The sequence below is a fragment of the Ochotona curzoniae genome, unplaced genomic scaffold (assembly GCF_017591425.1).
Source record: "Ochotona curzoniae isolate NIBS_2020 unplaced genomic scaffold, NIBS_Ocur_1.0 contig_2321, whole genome shotgun sequence".
NCBI lineage: Eukaryota > Metazoa > Chordata > Mammalia > Lagomorpha > Ochotonidae > Ochotona > Ochotona curzoniae.
Window position 1 is genome coordinate 21984515 of NW_024465421.1, and position 19244 is coordinate 22003758.

At 55.4% G+C, this 19244-nt stretch overlaps 2 protein-coding genes across 5 annotated transcripts; both read left to right on the forward strand.

The window, feature by feature from the left end:
- Positions 1–280: 280 nt before the first annotated feature.
- On the forward strand, positions 281–7734 carry CUNH16orf89 (chromosome unknown C16orf89 homolog). Of its 4 annotated transcripts, none has more exons than XM_040973385.1 (8): positions 281–937; positions 1983–2132; positions 2868–3018; positions 3631–3751; positions 5413–5548; positions 6154–6258; positions 7108–7214; positions 7439–7528. In XM_040973385.1, the coding sequence occupies exons 1-7, from the start codon at positions 568–570 to the stop codon at positions 7188–7190; spliced, it is 1116 nt and encodes a 371-aa protein (XP_040829319.1). In that variant the 5' UTR covers positions 281–567; the 3' UTR covers positions 7191–7214; positions 7439–7528. The 4 variants fall into 4 exon arrangements, with proteins under 4 accessions (XP_040829319.1, XP_040829318.1, XP_040829320.1 ...); XM_040973383.1 differs by having other exon boundaries at positions 282–937; positions 7128–7214; positions 7439–7734; XM_040973384.1 differs by lacking the exon at positions 6154–6258 and having other exon boundaries at positions 7128–7214; positions 7439–7734.
- A 3622-nt stretch (positions 7735–11356) lies between these two features.
- NAGPA (N-acetylglucosamine-1-phosphodiester alpha-N-acetylglucosaminidase) lies at positions 11357–16676 on the forward strand. The gene is made up of 10 exons (XM_040973392.1): positions 11357–11462; positions 11564–12019; positions 12713–12852; positions 13385–13493; positions 13837–13965; positions 14334–14539; positions 14634–14681; positions 15180–15281; positions 15370–15433; positions 15915–16676. The coding sequence occupies exons 1-10, from the start codon at positions 11377–11379 to the stop codon at positions 16123–16125; spliced, it is 1551 nt and encodes a 516-aa protein (XP_040829326.1). The 5' UTR covers positions 11357–11376; the 3' UTR covers positions 16126–16676.
- Positions 16677–19244: the final 2568 nt, after the last annotated feature.

Consider the following 19244-nt stretch of genomic DNA (forward strand, 5'->3'; position numbering starts at 1 on the left):
ACGCGCAGCCGCAGACCGAGCCTCCGCGGTGGGCGGAGAGAAGGGAGGCGGAGGGCGCTGGCTTCCCTGAGTGAGGTCCGAGGAACCCGTCGAGGAACCCGCCAAGGACACCCTGTGGGCCCAGGGTTCGTGAGTCTTGCAATCAAGCGTGTCCGTTCGAGGAAACTCAGCAAGCGACAAACAAGTTCGTTTTTCAGGATCTCTGACTTAGTAAAACATTTAAGATATAGAGACAGAAAAGAAAAAACTTCACGACTTTTTTTTCTTAAGCGTTTGCAGTAAAAAGCAACAATTTCACTCCTGAGCCTTCGGTGCACCTGCTGGAGCACCGACTATCCAAGGTACCGGCAGGCAATGGGTGTGACACTGTCCTCCCCGTGCCTCCTGGATGTGTCCCCACCCGCGTGGGTGCACGGCAGGGTCGGGACTGAACCCTGTGACAGCAGAAGGGTGGGAAGACCACAGGTAGCCGTCCTGGGTCCTGCAGAGTCCCATCCTGCGGGATGGTGGGGTCAGAAGTAAGAAAGGCACGCAAGCAGGTCCCCTGGGTCCAGGACTGGCCAGACTATGAGCAAACCTGCAACCCAGGCTGTGTGCCCAGGCCACTCCCACCCCCCACTGCGGGGTCAGCCCTGCCCAGCCACTTGTGGAGGAGGAGGAGGGTGTACAGGTATGACCTGCTGGGCATTGGACTGCAGGGCACAAACAGCCACAAGCTGGCAACTAGACATGGCCAGGCCTAGGCTGGTGCTGCTCCTCTTGCTGTCCACCCTACAGCCTCTGCAACCCTCCTCACTGCCCCGGGGAGATGCTGCAGGGGCCAAAGTCGCCCAGGCAGGCCTGATCCTGTCTGCGCTGGAGAGAGCCACTGGCTTCCTGGAGAAGCGGCTGTCAGAGATCAACCTGGATGGCGTGGTAGGGTTCCGGGTGTTGGCAGGTAAGTGAGGCCTCATGCCCCTGGGCAGGCCATTGGAGGACCTGACTACCCACACGTGGGATGGAAGCAAAGGTAATATGAGAAATAGTTCTTCCTGGCAGGGCGGGGGAAGTGATGCACCTGACAGCCCCTCGGGGAGGCCCTGAACAGGAGGGGTACAGGGAACCCTCTGGACGGGCATGCATGCCAGGGGAAACCTCCCTGCAAGGGAAGGTGGCTGCAGACCACGCTGGGGACCTACACCATCTGGGTCCAACCCTGCTTCCTCCTGCCTCTGGCTTAAGCCTCCTGAAGGACCTAGGAAAACAGGCGAGTGTTTGTTTGGCTTTGGGAGATATAAGAGCCACCAGTGGGGAACTGGAGGGAGGCCAAGGCAAGCAGGGAGCCATGCCCAGGGAACACGCCCACCAGACCTGTGTTGCCAGGACTCTCCCTGCAGGCCTACCTGACCAATTTGGCAAATGCATCAAGCTGGCCTGACCCCGACCCCCCTCCCAGAATTCCCCTCTTGGCCTCTCCCTTACAGCTTTCCAGCTGAGGACAGTCCCTGCTCACGGTCATGGCCATGCCCTTTAGAGCCCCATGGTCCAGCCCTCTCTCCTCCAGACTAGAGGCAGGAGGCAGACTGCAGCCACTGGGAACTCTGGGCATCAGTGGTGATCACCCTCTCCCAAGGCCATGTTCCATGCTACAGCACTCAGGGAGAAAGGTGCAGGAGTATCTGGAAATCATGGACATATTATTCACACTGGGCAGAAGACAGCATCACAAGACAACATGCCTACCTTACTGGCATCCCAGCCATGCAGTGTCATCTTTAGTGACAGTCCCAGGCAAGCCTGGGAAGGGGAATGACTTTCTCTGCTCACCAACAAGCAGGTGTCAGAGTCAGGACTGGGGACTCCAGGAATGCAATTCACCCTGTCCCCACCCCAACACAGTCCCCACTTCCAGTCAGCTCAGTGGGTCTCCGGTTGTCATCACTTGGGATCCTCATGTGCCAGTGCCGTGCCCCAGCTGGCATGACCACTCTTCCCTCTCTCAGGACAGCTCAAACGCATTCAGGAGGACTGGGTCAGGGACCCCATACTGTGGCCGCTGGGCCTGCGTGCAGGGAAGCTGGCTGAGAAGCTGGAGGCTCTGCTCCCCCAGTCTCTTGGCTACCTCCAGCTACGTGATCCAGACTACCTGAGAGGTAACAGTGTGGGTGAGGAAGACGGTGTGTGTGGGCCAGGTGTGCTCTGAGTGAGCTGGGAGCCGCTCTACCCCTGACAGCCAACAGTGTCACACACACACAGAACAGGTGTGAGGAGAAGACAGGCAGTGAGTCTTCCTCCTCTGCTCATTCCATCCCTCGGTCCTACCGAGAGGAGAAGAGGAGCAGGGCGGGGCAGGTCTGTCTGATCCCTGAGACTTCCAGAAGGGGAGGTTTTTTTGCCCAGCAAGCTTTTAGCATTTTGCTAGCATCTCTCTCGTGCCCTGCCATGCTGAACCCCTCTTTGCCCGTGAGCCTGGCAGAAGACAACTGTCTCCCATGCTCACAGGAGAAAGTGAGAGTAGGAATGGCCAGCCCACACTGGCTGAAACAGTAGCAGCCCAGCTATGGGCACCATTCCTGGCTCTTCCAGGCCAGGGCCCTGAGGCCATGCTAGCCTGTGACATCTGCTGAGGGCCCTGGGCTCCATTCAACCCAACCTCACTTCAGCCAAAGCCCCCACCTGCCCAACACTATGGCTGCCGGTTGGGGGAAAACTTTAAGAAAAGTTGCTTCTTAAATGTTTCTCACCCAGTGCCCAAGTAACAGATGAGGCTGTGAATCCAGAGCAGACACAGTCTATGTGGGGTGGGAAGGCAGGAGGGTAGAAGTAGGGGCTGGGCCAGGGTGTCCCTTCTTCCAACCACACACACACCCACTTCTGCTCCCTGCCAGAGTTCCAGCCGGCCGTCCAGCCTGGGTTTTGGAAGCTGCCCCGCTCCTGGACCCGTACCAACGCCTCCCTGGTGTTCAACGCATGGCAACACCACGGCTTGTTCTCAGAGGAGAGCAGTGACTCCTGTCTAGTGCAGCTGCTGGGCACTGGGTGAGCCCCCAGCTTCCCTATTTGGTCTTCCAGGCTTGGTGGCCCTCAGCACAGCCTGGCAGAGTCCACATCTGAACACAACCAGCTCCTTGGGTGGGGTGGGGGGAGGCGGAGGATGGGACTCCTGGCCCCTCTGGAGCCCCAGACTGCATTTGTCCATCTGTCAGTTTTATGGCTCTGTGTCCCAAAGGCTAAGAGTCATGGCTTTCGTCAGGCAAGACTGGTCCTGGCATGGCCTCCCATCTTATTTTCCAGGAGTATAGATCATGGGCAGAAAGAGAAGGTGCTAAGAGAGGAGTGGGCACAGCTGAAAGCTGTGTTCCAGGGAGGGACCTGCCCAGGTACAAACCTAGCACAGAAGGAGGCCAGCATGCAGACCCAGACCACTAAGCTCTCTGGATCCCAGCATCTAGTATTTAGGGCGTTTGGGGACTTCCTAAGCCAAGCCAGCCCCAATCTCCTGTCCCTGCACTGAAGGTAATTTGCTTTAGCAAATACAGACCCAGGACACCTGTGTGTGCCTAGCTGGATGTCTGGAACTTTCTGAGGCAGGGGATATATCACAGCTGACAAGAGGAGGGTGCTCTGAGTACCAGTGACCTCCTCGCACAGGTCGGACAGCGGCGGCCAGCCCTGCACGCTCACGGACTTCTGCAAGAACCTCATGACACAGCCGGGCTGCCCAGGCTACTGCCTGTCCCACCAGATGCTCTTCTTCCTGTGGGCGAGGATGGTGAGTGCCCCAGGCTGTGGGGGCGGGACCACAGGCAGAGGGTTGCCAGCCTCTACCACAGCCTTTAGAGAGAAAGAGTGGGTGGTAAAGGGAGAATTTCCAAAGACTGTGGCTGTATGGCACGCTGGTTGGAGTCAAATCAGGACTCAGGGTCTGTTGTTGGGGGTCCCTGAGGGGAAAACCCGGAAGGGAAGGGCACACAGCTTCAGTGTCCCACCCCTGCTTCCCACTACTTTTCCAAACCCCATAATAACGATGTTTTATAATCTATATTTCTTCGTATAGAAAGGTAGGGTTCGGGCCCGGCGGCGTGGCCTAGCAGCTAAAGTCCTCGCCTTGAACGCGCTGGGATCCCATATGGGCACCAGTTGTTGCACTCACTTGAGGAGTGAATCATTGGACGGAAGATCTTCCTCTCTGTATATCTGACTTGGTAATAAAAATAAATAAATCTTAAGAAAAGGAAAGGTAGGGTTCATAACTTCTCATCAAGTGTTACTTATTGCCCAGAATTCTTAGCTGAGAAAGAACTTGCTGTTTCAGGGGGTTTGTTTTGTTTTTGTTTTTGTTGCAGTCATGTGCTGCAAACACTTTTGTTTTAAGGTTTACTTCATCTATTTCAAAGGCAGAGTTACAGAGAGATCTTTATCCACTGGTTTACTCCCCAAATGACCACAGTGACAGAGTGGGCCAGGCAGAAGCCAGGAGCCAGAGGCTTCTTCTGAGTCTCCCACGTGAAGAACAGCAGCCCAAGCACTTTGGGCGTCCTCCACCGTTTTCCCTGACCATTAACAGGGAGCTGGGTGGGAAGTGGAGCAGCCAGGACTCACACCAGTGCTCATGCAGGATGCCAGCACGACAGGCAGTGGTTTTGCTCACTGCACAACACTGGCTCCGAAACTGCCTATTTTTGTGAACAGGATTGTTATTCCCTACAAGATGTAGAAAATATCTATATTTATTTGACTTTTATTGGAAAGTCAGATTTACAGAGCGAAGGAGAGAAAGAGCCTCCATCTGCCGGTTCACTCCCCAAGTGGCCGCACCTGTAACAGCCAGAGCTGAGCCAATCAGAAACCATGAGCCAGGAGCATCTTCTAGGTCTCCCATGGTTGGGCTGGTTTGTTTCTTTATTTATTTTCTAACCAATACTTTTATAATACTTTTATAGCCAAAACTTTTGTAAAAAATTACAATACTTTGTAAAATACATTTGCCTAACAAGGCAATGAGGAAATAAGTTTGACTATGAGGTTCCACAGCTGGAAAGCTACTCTGACCATCACTACAGAAGTTTCTAGAATCTGTTCTCAACTCCTGTACTCTCCCAGCACACTTGGCATAACAAGTTTAGTCCAGACTGAGCGCAGTGAGGGTGATGGGCTGCCTCCCAGCTGTACTGTCCCCCTATGGGAAATCTTTGTAGCACATCCCCCAGGCCTTTCCCTACCTGGGGGAAGACCTACAGATTCACAACACTCCTACAAGGCCAAGGTCCTGCAGTTCCCCAGCGCAGGAGCCATAACCAGAACTCAGCTTTCCCTGACCCCCATGACCAAGTCCCAAACACACTGGGTAAGTGTGTGGGTAAGAAATGCCTGGAGATGGAGGCGAGCACTGTCTCTTCCCCATCATGGAGCACTCCATGTCTGTCCTCCCAGGTCGGCTGCACAGAAGGGCTGTTCCACCACAGCCAGCACTACATCACTGTCTTCTGCGCCAACATGATGGACGTGAACCAGAGAATTGAGGCCATTGGCTATGCCTACCCCAACCAGGACCTCTTCCTGGAAAACAGTATGTCCTGCGTCCCATCCCACCTCCTGGACAAAGCTTCCCCAAGGCAGGCACATGTACAGATACACACACATACACACTTCTCCAGATTAAGCAAGAACACATGGTGTGCAGTTAAGTTTGAACTACATGTAACCTGTGAATCAGCTTTCAGGATAAGTATATGCCAAATACTACCTGGATACACTTATGCTAAAATCTCATATTTGTGGTTTATCAGAAGCCCACACATAGCAAGACATCCTTTATTTTAGCTATTGCACTGTGACTGCTTCCTGGCCCCAGTGGCTAACTGGCGGGGACAGAGCCCCGGACAGACACAAGTGCTTAGCAGACCAGCAAGAACACCCTCAAAGCCATACAGGCAATACAAAAAAAGAGCCCTTGGGGGGCCAAACTCCTCCACTGAGCCTGACTTCCAAGCAGCTCCAAGGTTGGTCCTCTGGAGGAGGCAGGCCAGGGTGGCCTTGGTCACTACAACATAGCCCTGTGCTGCCTGGCCCCTGAAAGGAGCCAGGGGGTGCTGAGTGGCTTCGTGACTTGGGAAATGGGCAGAGGTCAGTCTGGGGACAGAGTTGCAGAGGGTCTGTCATGTTCCCTTGCAGTCATGTTCTGTGGGCTGGGCGGTTTCTCTGACTTCTACAAGCGTCGGTGGTTGGAAGCCATTCTCAGCTGGCAGAAGCCACAGGAAGGGTGCTTCGGAAAGCCGGGTGAGATGGCTGCCCTCATCTCCTCCCCAACCCCTGCTCCCAGCGATGGTGGGGGTGGGCGGAGGATGCACTGGTATTAGAAGCGCAGGGGATCTGTAACCAATGTACGTGTAAATGTACACATGTCAGGGTGGGCTCAGAGCACTGGACGCCACACCCCTGCTGGCTAGGAGGCAGTCTAGCTGGCAACTGCCAGCTCCTGCACCTGTGCTAACAAACACACCCACCTGGTGAGTGTTGACTGAGCACCTGCTAACCCGCTAGCCCTAGTCAGGCTCTCAGGGAAGCCAGAGCCCTGAGGCGAAAGAGGCAGAAAGCAGGTGAGTATACCAGGAAGTGAGATCACTACGAGTTTTGAGAGGGACTGAGAGGGCAGAGCGTGCTGAGGTGGCTCTGGGAGCAGAGGGGTTAGAGAAGGCCTCCTGGAGAGGGGACACCATTACACTTGTTTGAGCCTCAACACCCTCATCTGAAAATGAGTGCCACAATGACCTTGAGCTAAAAGGTTAGATGAAAAACTCACGTGGTCTCTGTGTTAGACCCTGGCACCCTTGGTCATCTTCAAGCAGCAGAGTGTTTGCAGTAAGATAATCCGCCTTCTGCAACAGTTCACAAAAGGAAGATTTTTGGCCCCCAGAGCTACCCAGCTGGGAGTTGGGTGGCCCAGATGGGTCTGACAGCAGAGGCTGGGACTCACTAAAAATGCAACAATCCACTGATTGCAGGGACAGGGGGAGATGTGCAGATGGGGGAACAGACTCCCCCCAAGCCCTGGAGAAGACCTGAGCTGTAGGTCCTGTGACAGGGAGGAGGCCCTGCAAGCATGCTGACCAGCCCACCCTGACACAGCTCCTGGCGCTGTCCCCCAGTCACTAGAGATGAGGCTGTACCCAGAGGATCCCAGCCCCCACAGCGCCTTCTACAAAGAGTGAAGAGACGGGAAAAGGAATTCACAGGTGAGGCAAAGACTGGGACCTAAGACCCACCCCCCACACCAGCCAGGCTGGGGCTGTGTCCATCCATACACCCTCTTCTGGGGCAGGAGTCCCTGGCAGTGAATTCCAGCAGCCATGTCCTCCTGAGGCTGGGATAGCAGGCTGGCTGGGTATGTGAGGGCTGTGACAGCTGCACAGTGCCCCCATCACCTGCACTCATCCCCAAGAGGCTTTTTCCCCCCCAGATGGCTGCCTTGCCCACCAGACCACCACGGCAGTGTCTGCCCTGGGGGGCTTCCTCTACATCCTAGCAGAAGACCCGGCAGAAGATGGAGCACCACCACCCCGCACAGCTCCTGAGCCTGCTGCCCAAAGCTGAGCAGACTCCAGGAAGCGCACCTGGTGGGTCACTTCCTGAGGAGGAGGTGGCTGGGGAGGCCCAGACCGCCCGGCCAGGGGTGCTAGAGAGCACTGAGTAAGCGGGGCAGGGAGGGCTGGGACAGCCTGAGGCGGAGAAGGTGAATACACACACAGCACCACAGAGGCAGAGTCCGGTCTTGTTTCTCAGCACACAGGGCAGCCTTGGGTGGCATCTCCAGGCCCAGGCACAAGTTCCAAAACACCCATGGTCTTCCTTTTTTCTCTGTGGCCACAGCTTTGGGAGACTGAAGGACAACAGGCATTTGTCTTTCTCATGGATTTTTTTTTTCTTTTTTAAAATCGTGCCATGTACCTTGTTTTTTATTTAATTTTTAATGTTGTTTACATAGTTAAGAGGTATGCATCCCCATGTGGGTCTCTGATTTGGGTGAGTTTCTTGTTTGTTTTTTTAAAGACTTATTTTTATTTGAAAGGTGAAGTTATAGAGAGACAGAGAGGTCTTCTACCTGCTGGTTTTACTCCCCAAATGGCTGCAATGGCCACATTGAGTGGGTCTAAAGCCAGGAGATTCTTCTGGGGCTCTCATATGGGTACAAGAACCCAAAGACTTGGGCCATCCTCCGCTGCTTTCCCAGGCACATGAGCAGGGAGCTGGATCAGAAGTGGAGCAGCCAGGGCACAAATCAGTGCCCATAAGGGATGCCAACACCAAAGGTGGAGGCCTAACCTACTATGGCACTTTTTTTTTTAAGATTTATTTTTATTGGAAAGTCAGTTATACAAAGAAGAAGAGAGACAGAGAGAAACATCTTCTGTCTATTCATTTTCTTCCCAAGCGGCCACAATGGCTGGTGCTGAGCTGATCCAGGAGCTTCTTCCAGGTCTCCCACATAGGTACAGTACCCCAAGGCTTTGGGCCATCCTTGACTGCTTTCCCAGGGCACAAGCAGGAGGCTAGAACATAAACTGGCACCCATATAGAATCCTGGTGTGTGCAAGGCGAGGACTTTTGTCACTAGGTTACTGCACTAGGCCCTCTTTTTTCTTTTTAAGATAAATATTTACTTATCTGAAAGGCAGAGTCAGAGAGAGAAAGAGACCAACAGAGGTCTAGTTGGTCTCAACTAGTTCAGTATTCAAACAGACATAACAGCTGGAGCAGGGCAGGCCAAAGTCAAGAGCCAGGAGCTTCTTTGGGGTCTCCCACATGAGTACAGGGCCCTAAGCATTTGGGCCGTCTTCTACTGCTTCCCCAGGATTATTAGCAAGGAGCTGGCTCAGAAGCAGAGTAGCCAGGACTTGAACTGACCCCCTCGTGGGATGCTGGAATTGCAGGTGGTAGGAAACTGCGTGTCTGAGTTGTGATGCTCCTGGCTCCTCCTATACCTAACTGAACCAGCCCGTAGTGGAGAGAGAAGTGGGATTCTTTTCCCAGATCTCTCCTTTGGGAGAGAGCCTCCTCCTTTCCCTCCACCATGGCTGCTTCCTGTGGTAGCTCTGAAGCTGTTGGGTCCAAAGGAGCATGGCTGGGTTCTGTGGACAAATTGTTTTTGTGGTTGTTATTTGCTTGCAGGGTTCAAGGGCAAATTTTAATGCCCACTGGCCCTGGAGGTGCTTTTCAGAATTCCTTCTCAAGGCCTTGCAAATCAGTCTTTCCCAAGCCAGGTGGAGAACCTTTAAAGAAGTTGGGCACATATAAAGGGATTAGGGAAGGAGTTATGCCTTACCCACTCATCCTTCCTGATGTGGGGCCCAACAGAGGAGTAGCCTTACCAGTCACTTTCAAGAAAGAGATCTTGGAAGGGGTTTGTCACAGCCCATTAAGATGCTGCTTGCAATACCAGTATCCCACTTCAAAGTGCCTAGTTCCACGCTCAGTTTCCACTTCTGGCTAATGCACACACTGGGAGGCATCAGGGGGTGACCCAACTACACAGGCTTCTGTCACCTGAGGTCAACTCTGGCTAGGTGGTCACGTTTCCTTGAAGCCAAAGGCTTGCACAATTCCAGGAACTCAGCCGCAAGAGCACTTTGGTAGTTACAGATAACAGGTTCCTACCAGTTTCAGGTTCCTGCCCAATTAAAAAAACCCTCTGTGCTACTGCCACCAACAGATAAGCGCTACCCCAGGTCTTAAACTCCAAAACTGTAAGCCAGTAAAACCTAGGTCCCACCAAGTAGATGTCCTCTAGTGGGGACAGAAAAGCCTGAGAAACTCAGGACACTTCCTGAAAACCAGCCGCTTGACACTTCCTTAAAATGAACTTGACAGCTCTTCCCTGTCACCTCTCCAACAGAAGGCTTCACTTTTCTTTTCACGTCATAAACCTTTTGGCATAAAAAAACTTTTGGCAATAAAAACCTGGCTTTTATTTCCACTTCTAAGCTGAGGAAAGAACACACCAAGGTCTAGCCGGCAACACCACCCACCAACATGGGTACCTCAGATGAAGTTCCTGACTCTGGGCTTGTGCCTGGCCAGGCCCTGGCTGTTGCAGGCACTTGGGGGGTGAACCAGTAGCTGGACAATATCTTTTCTTTCTCTTCTCTTCCTTTTCTCCTTTTCAAATAAATACACAAACAATTCCAAAACAACCTAAAATAATTAATCAATCAACTCTTGTTCAACATACACATTTCCAAGCAATCCCTCAGAGACTGTAGAGATTGTAACACTCACGGACAGTACCTGCTGTTCTGTTCTCAGCCCCAAGGTGCCTACAACCCCACCCACACAGGGAAGATTTCCCCTCCATTCACATTCTGCTTCTCCTGGAAACAGGCACGCCTACACCAAGTATTGCAGAGGCAGACCTCTCAGGGCTGGCCATACTGGCCATCCGTATTTTTCAAGGGCTCACTCTGCTGGATATACAGTAACAGCACAACTTGGAGGAAAAGAGGGGACCAGGCAATTGCAGCCAGAGCTTGCCTCTGGTCCTGGGAACACCAATTAGATTGCATGTAGGGCATACCCTGCTCCAGTATGAGTTCATTCTCCACTAATTTCACAATAACTCGCTACTCTAGAAGGTTCTGCACCAGGGTTCTGGAAGGAACCTAAAGGGGAGTGTGCAGAAACACCACTGAGTGCACACAGGCTTGAGGCAGCAGTGACTCAAAAGGGCCTGGGGTCAAGCATTCATGGTGCTGAGTGTGCACAGAAAGGGGCTGCCCTTGGTCTCCAGCCCTGTGGTACCAAAGGCTCCCAGGATGGCTCCTGGAATGTCTTCACCAGAATGGCCCCGGGATTTCGACCATCTGCCCTTACCACTAAAAAATCCTTCACAACTTTCTCCTTTAATAGCGGGTAGCTTGGGTTTTTGAGGGAGCAGGCCCTTCAGTACGACCAGGTCACAAAACTAAGACTTAGAGAGCCGGTGACTTACCAGACCATGGCCCAAACCCCAACGTGAGTGGCGGGCGAGGGAACAAGGCGAGCCCTGGGGTTTCCTGAGGAAATGCCCGGGTCCTGTCCTGAGGCCCACGGAAAGCCCGAGGAGAGGGAGCCGCCACAACTGGTCGAGGGACAACATGTGCCCGAATCAGGAACAAACAACCCCGGCATGAACGATGTGAGCGCAAAACAACGGCTACCGTGGCGTTCCAGAGCTCTTTCTACTATTCCAGAAGCTTCCAAAAGTTTGAAATTACCTCAGGATAAAGTCGCTCTCACTGTCACTAACATCACCTCAGGCAACTCAAGAGGCGTGACAAGCAGCTGGAGCAACACAGCGCTGCCGCCACCCAAATATCCCGAGTCACGTGGGGCGAGGCCACGTGACCCGGGTCCGGGCCCAACATGGCGGCCTCCACGGGTCGCTGGCTTCTCTTCCTTCTATCGCTGCTCGGACAGCTTGGGAGGGCAGCTGGCGGCCTCGGCTCGGGGTGAGTACACTGCCGGGGGGTAGCGCGCCTGGGACGGGGGTTCCCTCCCTTGCACACGAGCCCAGACCCCCCCTGATCTCACGGTCGTCCGGTCCCCTCAGGTCCTCCCGCAACGACGACTTGCTGCTGCCTTACCCCCGCGCACGCACGCGTTCCGCCCGGGACTGTGCGCGGGAGCTCGCCGGCCGCGGGGACCACGAGAGTTGGCCTCCGCCCGCCGCGACCGTCGGCGCCGGCGGCCCGGCGGTGCGCACCTTCGTGTCACACTTCGCGGGGCGTGCGGTCTCTGGCCACCTGACGCGGGTCGCAGTGCCCCTGCGCACCTTCTCGGTGCTGGAGCCCGGCGGGCCGGGAGGCTGCGAGGCGAGGCACCGCGCCACCGTGGAAGAGACAGCGCGGGTTGCCGGCTGCCGCGTGGCGCAGAACGGCGGCTTCTTCCGCATGATCACGGGCGAGTGCCTGGGGAACGTGGTGAGCGACGGGCGGCGGGTGAGCAGATCCCGGGGTCTGCAGAACGCGCAGTTCGGGATCCGCCGCGACGGGACCCTGGTCACCGGGTGAGGAGGCAGGAAGCCTCGGGAGGGCAGAGGGCCCGAGGTTAAAGTCGTAGGTAGCCGCGCTGCCGGCTTCCGGCACTTAACTTGTCTACAAAAGGGGCATAGCTAAGTTAGTTTTTCATCCAGTACCCTGGAACACTTAATTGGTAGCCGACCAACAGACAGTGCCCTGGGGAGGAAGCAGAGAGTGAGCAAGCACAGGTAATGTTTGAGTTAAGGGCCTCCACTTTGCCAAGATAAACAGAGCTGGGGAAAACAGTGACCTTGGGGTGTATGACTGGGTGAACTGGCTGCAGCCACAGCCGGGATTCTAGGGAGGGCTGATCTGAACAGGCCTGAGAAGGTGAATTATGAGCCCAAAGTTGAAGGGGCATCAGCCAGAGTTGGAGCTGCTGGGCAGTGGGAAGTCTCCGGGGTGCCTGCAGGCTTGGAGCATGTGAGCATGTGAGTGAGCTGGGATGTTCTGACCCTGGGAGAGGTAGAAGGGGCCCCTAGAAGGGCTGGACAGGTGTCAGCTGAGTGGTGGTTCTGCCCAGTGTAGGCCACTGCAGGTTCCTGGAGCTGGAGAAGCAATGTAGAAACCAGGCTTTGCAGGGAGGGGCAGGGGAAGGAAAAAGCCCCTCTACCTCCAGCCACTGCTCCCCTCCATCCGCCACCATTGGAGAGTGAGCCACCCATGTTCTCTGGGGGCAGGTACGTGACTGAGGAGGAAGTGCTGGACAAGGAGAACCCGTTTGTGCAGCTGCTCGGTGGGGTCGTGTGGCTGATCCGCAACGGGAGCATTTACATCAACGAGAGCCAGGCCACTGAGTGCGATGAGACCCAAGAGACAGGTGCGGGTCGGGGTGTGGGAGCCAGGGAGGAAGGGGTGACTCTGGCAAGTTTTCATCCCGCAGCTGCTTGAGGCTCGGCACTGTGTGGGTCCTGAGACTCAGTGAGGACTGAGACAGTCTTGAAAGAATCCGTCAACCTAAGGAAGGAAAAATAAAGCTGGAGAAATAGGTCAGAAAGGGGTGGGGCAAAACCTGGTAGTCAGGAAGACCTCACTGAAGGAGTGGCCTGAGGTCAGAAGTAGCAGGCATAGCAAAGGTTAGGGAGAAGCCAGAGAGGACGAAAAGTGCAGGCCCTCTCAGGGGTCAGGGGTGGGTGTGGATGAGAGATGAGGCAGGAGGAGGCAGCCCAGAGGTTATGCCTGCCACCAGCTGTCATTGGCAGGTCTTCAGTGGAAACTGCCTGAGATGGGCAGGGGGAGACAAGGGGCATGGGAAGGGAGATGCTGGGTATCAAGGCTGGGAGCCGGAAGAGGGTGACAGCCCAGGAGACCTGGAAAAGGGCTGGCTGCTCAGCCAGGACACACCTCTTCAGGTTCCTTCAGCAAGTTTGTGAACGTGATGTCCGCCAGGACAGCTGTGGGCCACGACCGGCAGGGGCAGCTGGTGCTCTTCCATGCAGATGGACAGACAGATCAACGTGGGTGAGTGCTGGCCTTTGGGTTCAGCCTGAGAGGGTCCCTGATCACAGGGTTAGCAAAGAGGAGGAAATCACAGGCCCATTCCCAGATTAGCCGTTACCACCTCTGCAGCTGCAGCTCTGGATGAATCTTGTGGTCTCTTGGGGCCACACAATTGCATCCTCCTCCAGAGGGATCGGGTACATGTGCCACACAGCAGCATGCAACTGATCATGACTTCTACCAGTCCCTGCTTTCGGGTGTCCTTGGGGGACCATTCAGAAACTGACCTACTCCAGTGGCTGGAGAGAGTTAGACAAGCTGAAGGGAAGCTGCCCAGGGTCAAACATACCATTGTCCTGCACAGTGTCAATCTGTGGGATGTAGCGGAGTTCCTGCTGCAACATGACGTGGTCAACGCCATCAACCTGGATGGAGGCGGGTCAGCCACCTTTGTGCTCAATGGGACCCTGGCCAGCTACCCATCAGATCACTGGTAAGCAAGGCTGCCTCCCCCTCTGTGGGGGCCACATCCAAGGCTGCTCCCATTCTGTCCGTGTCAAGCATACTGTGTTCTGGGCCCTGGAGTGGAAGGAGCCAAAGTCCCTTCCCCCACCTATGGACAGGGGCCAGTGGGTCAAGAGAGACCCTTCTGATTCCATCCCAAGAATGATGGGGTCTGAAGAATGACAGGATGGTTAGTGGTGAAGAGGAGTGTAGGGGACACAGCATATTGCAAAGGTCCAGGGGTGAGAGACACGGCAGAGAGGTTGGGGAGGGTGGCTCCTATGGACTCCAGTGGGAAGCAGGAGAGGCATGGCCATCTCCTTGGCTTTCACTCATGCACCCTTGGTCCCCCTGCAGCCAGGACAGCAGGTGGCGCTGCCCCCGCCAAGTGTCTACCATAGTGTGTGTGCATGAACCCCGCTGCCAGCCGCCCGACTGCAGTGGCCACGGGATCTGCGTGGATGGGCACTGCCAGTGCACGGGGCACTTCTGGCGGGGCCCTAGCTGCAGCCAGCTGGAGTGTGGTCCCTCCAACTGCAGCCAGCACGGGCTCTGCACAGAGAGTGAGTAGGGAATCTGGAGGATGGGTGTGGTGGGGTTCTCTTAAGCCTCCCAGCCCTGCCTGACTTCCTGACTTCCCTGTCCTCGTCCCCACAGCCGGCTGCCGCTGTGACCCTGGCTGGACAGGGACCAACTGCAGTGAAGGTAGGAACCACCAGGCCTCTCCTCAGTTCCCTTCCCCAGCCACCCACTGCTGGAACATACTTGCTATGTGTGAACTCTCAGCTCTCAATGTCACTGGCTGCCATGCCCACCACAAGTATCTCCACTGTAGGCACCAAAATCAAAGGAATTTGTCCATTCCCCTTGATGTTATCAGCAGGCCAGGGTCACTCCAGAAGGTCCCGAGGAGACCTCTTGCGTGCCAGTGGCTCATGTGTTCCTTGGCTCAGGGCTACAGGCCTCCACCTCCAGCTGTACCCGCCCTCCATGTCTCCCTCTCTGTTCCCTTAGAGGATCCACATGCTCTGGCCATGGGCCCACCCTAAGTCCAGAATGCTCTTGTCTTGAGAGTTCCAGTCACCCCTACAGAGACCTTCATTGCAAACAACATGATTCCCAGGAACCTACCTTGGTGGGGAGCAGCGTGCCTCCCCCTGATCCCCTGTATGTTCACATGGGTCACCTATCTCTTCTCCACAGAGTGTCCACTTGGCTGGCATGGGCCAGGCTGCCAGAGGCCTTGCCAATGTGAACACCAGTGTCCCTGTGACCCCCAGACTGGCAACTGCAGCATCTCCCAAGGTAGCAGCTCCTCCAAGGCTTCTGGGGCAGGGGTAGGGGCTATGCAGCCTTGTCCCAGGCCCCTGGAGCCCACTGTGGTATCTTACAGGAAAGCAGTGTCTGCGGCCAGCTGAAGCCAGTTCAAGAGCTGGAGAATTCTCCTTTTTTACTGGGTAGGTACTGCCAGGAAAGCCAGGTCCCTTCTTTCCCCCCACTCCCCAGGCTTGGTCTCTGCCCAAAGAGCGAACAGAACTAGGAAGTGGCGCCTGACACTGAATGATCTTCCTGCGGTGTCAGTCCAGGGACTGTCACAGCTCATCTCTGTGGTCGCCTGATAGTCCCAGGAAACCCCGAAGGGGGAAAGCCCTAGACTTCACCCCCTACTGATTCCTGCCTTGGGGAAAAGGGGCCCAAGTCCTCTGCTGTGAGGTGGAGCCCAGCCCTCTGTGGGTAGCAGAATGCATCAGCCACATGTGTAAGCCACTCACAGTCACATAACAATTTTTTAGTGGCTTCTCGAAGTACTAGAGGTGGTCATACGTAGTGGTCATCCTTACTGCTCTTATAGGCGCTTTAAGGGTCCCTGGCTATCCCATATACCCTTAATCCTGTGCTGCCCCGCAGCTGCCCTAACCAGGTTTCTCCTCTGTCCAGGACTACCTGGCTGGCCCTGACCCTGGCCCTGGTCTTCTTGCTGCTGGTCAGCGTTGCAACAAACCTGTCCTTGCTCTTTGGCTCGAGAGTGGAGAGGAGCCGGCGCCTGGGTGGGGAGTATGTGTACCACCCACTGCAGGAGATGAATGGGGAGCTCCTGGCTGCTGACAAGGAGCAGCCTGGGGTCACCCACAGCCCCTTCAAGGACTGAGCTACAAGCTGCTCTGGATTGCCTGTCCATAGGGCCTGCCTTCGCGTGGCCCAGCATCTGCAGGGGAGACCCAAAGGCCACAAACATGCACTGTCCAGTGGCCCTGGCACTGCAACCGAGCTTCTGGTAGCACCTGTGCCTCTGCCCTCACCTGGCTCTGGCTCCTTGTTGCCCATCTGCTGGGGCAGGTGCAGCCCTGGCCATGCAGTACCCCAGAGAGAGCCTCTACTTCCCTGCCCACCTGCGTCTGCTGCCCAAGAGTAGGGTTCAGCTTCCTGGGCCAACAGACAGAAACCATGAGTGAATAAGTGAATCATGATGGATGGATGGATGGATGGGCCCCAGCCGGCCCCTGGACATAGGGCTGGATAAGAGCCAAGTCCCAGGACCCTCCTCTCCTCAGCTCATCACTGCAATTGCAACTAGAATGTGCCTCACCCCGCAGGACGCCCCTGAGGAGGGGCCAAGCTGACCATGTTTACAGATCTGTTTTGCTGCCCTGCTGCCAAGAGAATGTTTTTCTATCACTTGAATAAATTGGTGCAAGAAAAGGAGCCCATGGGTGACGTTTTGTGTCTCCGTCAGCTAGGGCAGTGCAGGTGGGACTTCTTCACCTGGTCCAGCTCAGCTGCCAGGTTGTACTTGTTGGAACCTGGGCATCCCAGGGAGTCACAGAAGCCCCACATCTCTGGTGTCTCTTTAGAACAAGCTCCGGCACCCCTGGTTTCACCCGGGTCCGAGCAGCAGGTGTATTCAAGCCAGCCACCTGTGGAACTTCCCAGTTGGTAACATCAGGGTTTGTCATTTGGAATCCCTTAAAGATCAGGAAGTGCCTTTGAATGACTCTGTGTGGTCACAATTTCATGGGAGGGAGTGTGGGGAGGAATTACCAACCTCAGGGTAATGGAAAGGGAAAGAAGACAGGAGTTTTAGTTTAGCATTTATTTATTTTAATGCAGAGATAAAAGAAAACTAATATCTTCCCTCCAACAGCTCACTAATCAGATGCCCACTGTAGCCAAGGTGCAGGCAGGCCAAGAGCTGGCAGCTCATTCTAGGTCTCCCAAGTGGGTAGATTGCCCCTGCAGTCTGCCCCACACAGGGCCTGGGTCACCAGTGGTCAGCTACAAAGGGGAGGCAGTGGCACCTGCAACAAGAAGCTCTCAGTAACCGTGTAAACTCCCCAGGGACCTGGGAGATGTAGGCAATGAGAGCTATGGTCGGGAGCCTGACCACACTAACCTCCCCGCCACCCCAGGCATTCCCCCACATGCTGTGGTCCTGTGGGGCTACTTCTTGCTTCCAGGCCAAAGGAGGTGGGCCTTGGCAGCCCATCACAGCACACTGAGCTTCTCAGGAAAGGGCCTAGAGCAAAGATAGGACTTGGAGGTGGAGAGGTGGGTCAAGCTCCTGATTCCAGCTGCACTTGAAGCTAGGGTTCTCTGTCAACTTCCTGGTCATGTGGTCAGTGAGTCCCTGTTTTTGCTTAAGGCAGTTGGGGTTTGGGAATCTCTGACCACTCGTAATGTGTTTAACAGGCACATTTTGGGGTTCAGGCATTTGCACAGCTTAGCCTGGACATGAATGCAGAAAAATGTGTGTGGTGGGAGATGTAAAGGCCTTGCTGAGAGGCACACAAAGCTCTTTCCTGCCAGGCCCTGCTCAGGCCCACCTGCAGCTGAGCTGATAAAGCTGCCAGGAGAAAGAGCTGGGCCCCAGGGAGCCCTAGTGTGTTTTGCCCTGTCTTGCACAGGCTCAGAGGCCCCCAGGGAGGCACAGCGGCTCAGACAGACGTCAGCAGGAAGACCAGCTCAGGCCTGGTCTGGCTCTCACCCCCCTTGGGAGCTGTCTTCCTCCCACAGGCTGCTCCTTCTCAACCCCTCTGGGGTCAAGTCAGCACCTTGCCCTGGAAACAGTTGGCCCTGACTCAGGAGGGACCCACAGGTGCATGCGTGAGGTTGAAGCCCAAGGTCAGATATGCAGGGTAGGGCTGGGTCCCAGGGGTTGGGAGAGCAGATGGCCCTAATGCCACCATCTGCAGGAACCACACCTCCTGCAAGTGAGCACCCTGGCCACTCTATCCACAGAAGTCTTGTGCAGCAGTAAGTACCCTGCCCCATGCCCTGAGGGAGCTCCCAGCAGGCACAGGTGCTGCCCTGACCCTGGTCCCTCACACTCTGTCATGAGGACCCAAGCTGCCCTTGGCACACGGAGTTCTGGCATGCCAGGTCCCCAGGGGCAAGAAAGATGGACTGCAGGGCACTCCCTGCCACCTGGACACCTGGCAGGTGGGGTCTAGGAGGCCTCCCCCAAGATTCCAAGTCGGCTGTGGCGAGTAGGCCCTAAGGGGCCGCACTTGGAAACCCTGACACTGTGCATCTCTGTTGACTGTGTGCACGTCACGGAGTAATGTCCCCCAACACTCACCTGCACCTAGAGCCTCAGAATGTGTCCTTTGGAACCAGCAGCTTGAAATGCCATCACGCTGGGTTTAAGTAGGGCAAGGTACTTGTTGAGAGGAGCAGGAGATGCACAGAGGGTGAAGCTTATGAAAACAGAGCCAGAGACTAGAAAGAGGCAGCCACCAGCCAAAGGGCACCAGGGACCACCTGGAACCTCCAGAAGCAGGAAGGATCCTTGCCGGGAGGCCAGTCCTGCCTATGCTGTCCTGAACTTTAGGGCTCCAGGGTGACAGGATCACCTAGCACAGGCAGTCAGCCCCATGCACCTGTGCTCAGTGCATGGGACGCAGCATGGACAGCCCCAGGCACCAGCCAAGGGAGTGATGTCACCCTACAGTGAATGCCCAAGACCCTCAGGGCCTCGGAGGCTGATGACAGGCATGGTCAAGGTCTGAAACATTTAAAGTCTCTGGAACACAAGGCAGCAGTAGTGGGCTGTGTTGAAAAGACTCAGACAAGGTTCCTGCTCATCTTCTGGGAAGGAGGGAGCATTTAAAGCTGGCCTGGAGACAACAGAAAAGCCTCTTCCTCCCCTTGTTTCAGGCCCTGCCCAGAAACACCCTCCAGGTGAGGTGAGGATTTGCCCAGGAAATGCTGGCACCTGGTTCAGTGGGCCACAGCGCCTGCTGCCACAGTACTCAGGGTCCAGCTTCCCTC

Bases quoted from the DNA above. Each gene is read 5' to 3' on its own strand.
- CUNH16orf89 (XM_040973383.1), top strand. From the start codon at position 568: ATGAGCAAACCTGCAACCCAGGCTGTGTGCCCAGGCCACTCCCACCCC. The intron at 938-1,982 runs GTAAGTGAGGCC...TCCCTCTCTCAG, and splicing joins AGGGTTCCGGGTGTTGGCAG to GACAGCTCAAACGCATTCAG. The intron at 7,215-7,438 runs GTGAGGCAAAGA...TTTCCCCCCCAG, and splicing joins ACGGGAAAAGGAATTCACAG to ATGGCTGCCTTGCCCACCAG.
- NAGPA (XM_040973392.1), top strand. From the start codon at position 11,377: ATGGCGGCCTCCACGGGTCGCTGGCTTCTCTTCCTTCTATCGCTGCTC. The intron at 11,463-11,563 runs GTGAGTACACTG...CGGTCCCCTCAG, and splicing joins GCTGGCGGCCTCGGCTCGGG to GTCCTCCCGCAACGACGACT. The intron at 15,434-15,914 runs GTAGGTACTGCC...TCCTCTGTCCAG, and splicing joins GAATTCTCCTTTTTTACTGG to GACTACCTGGCTGGCCCTGA.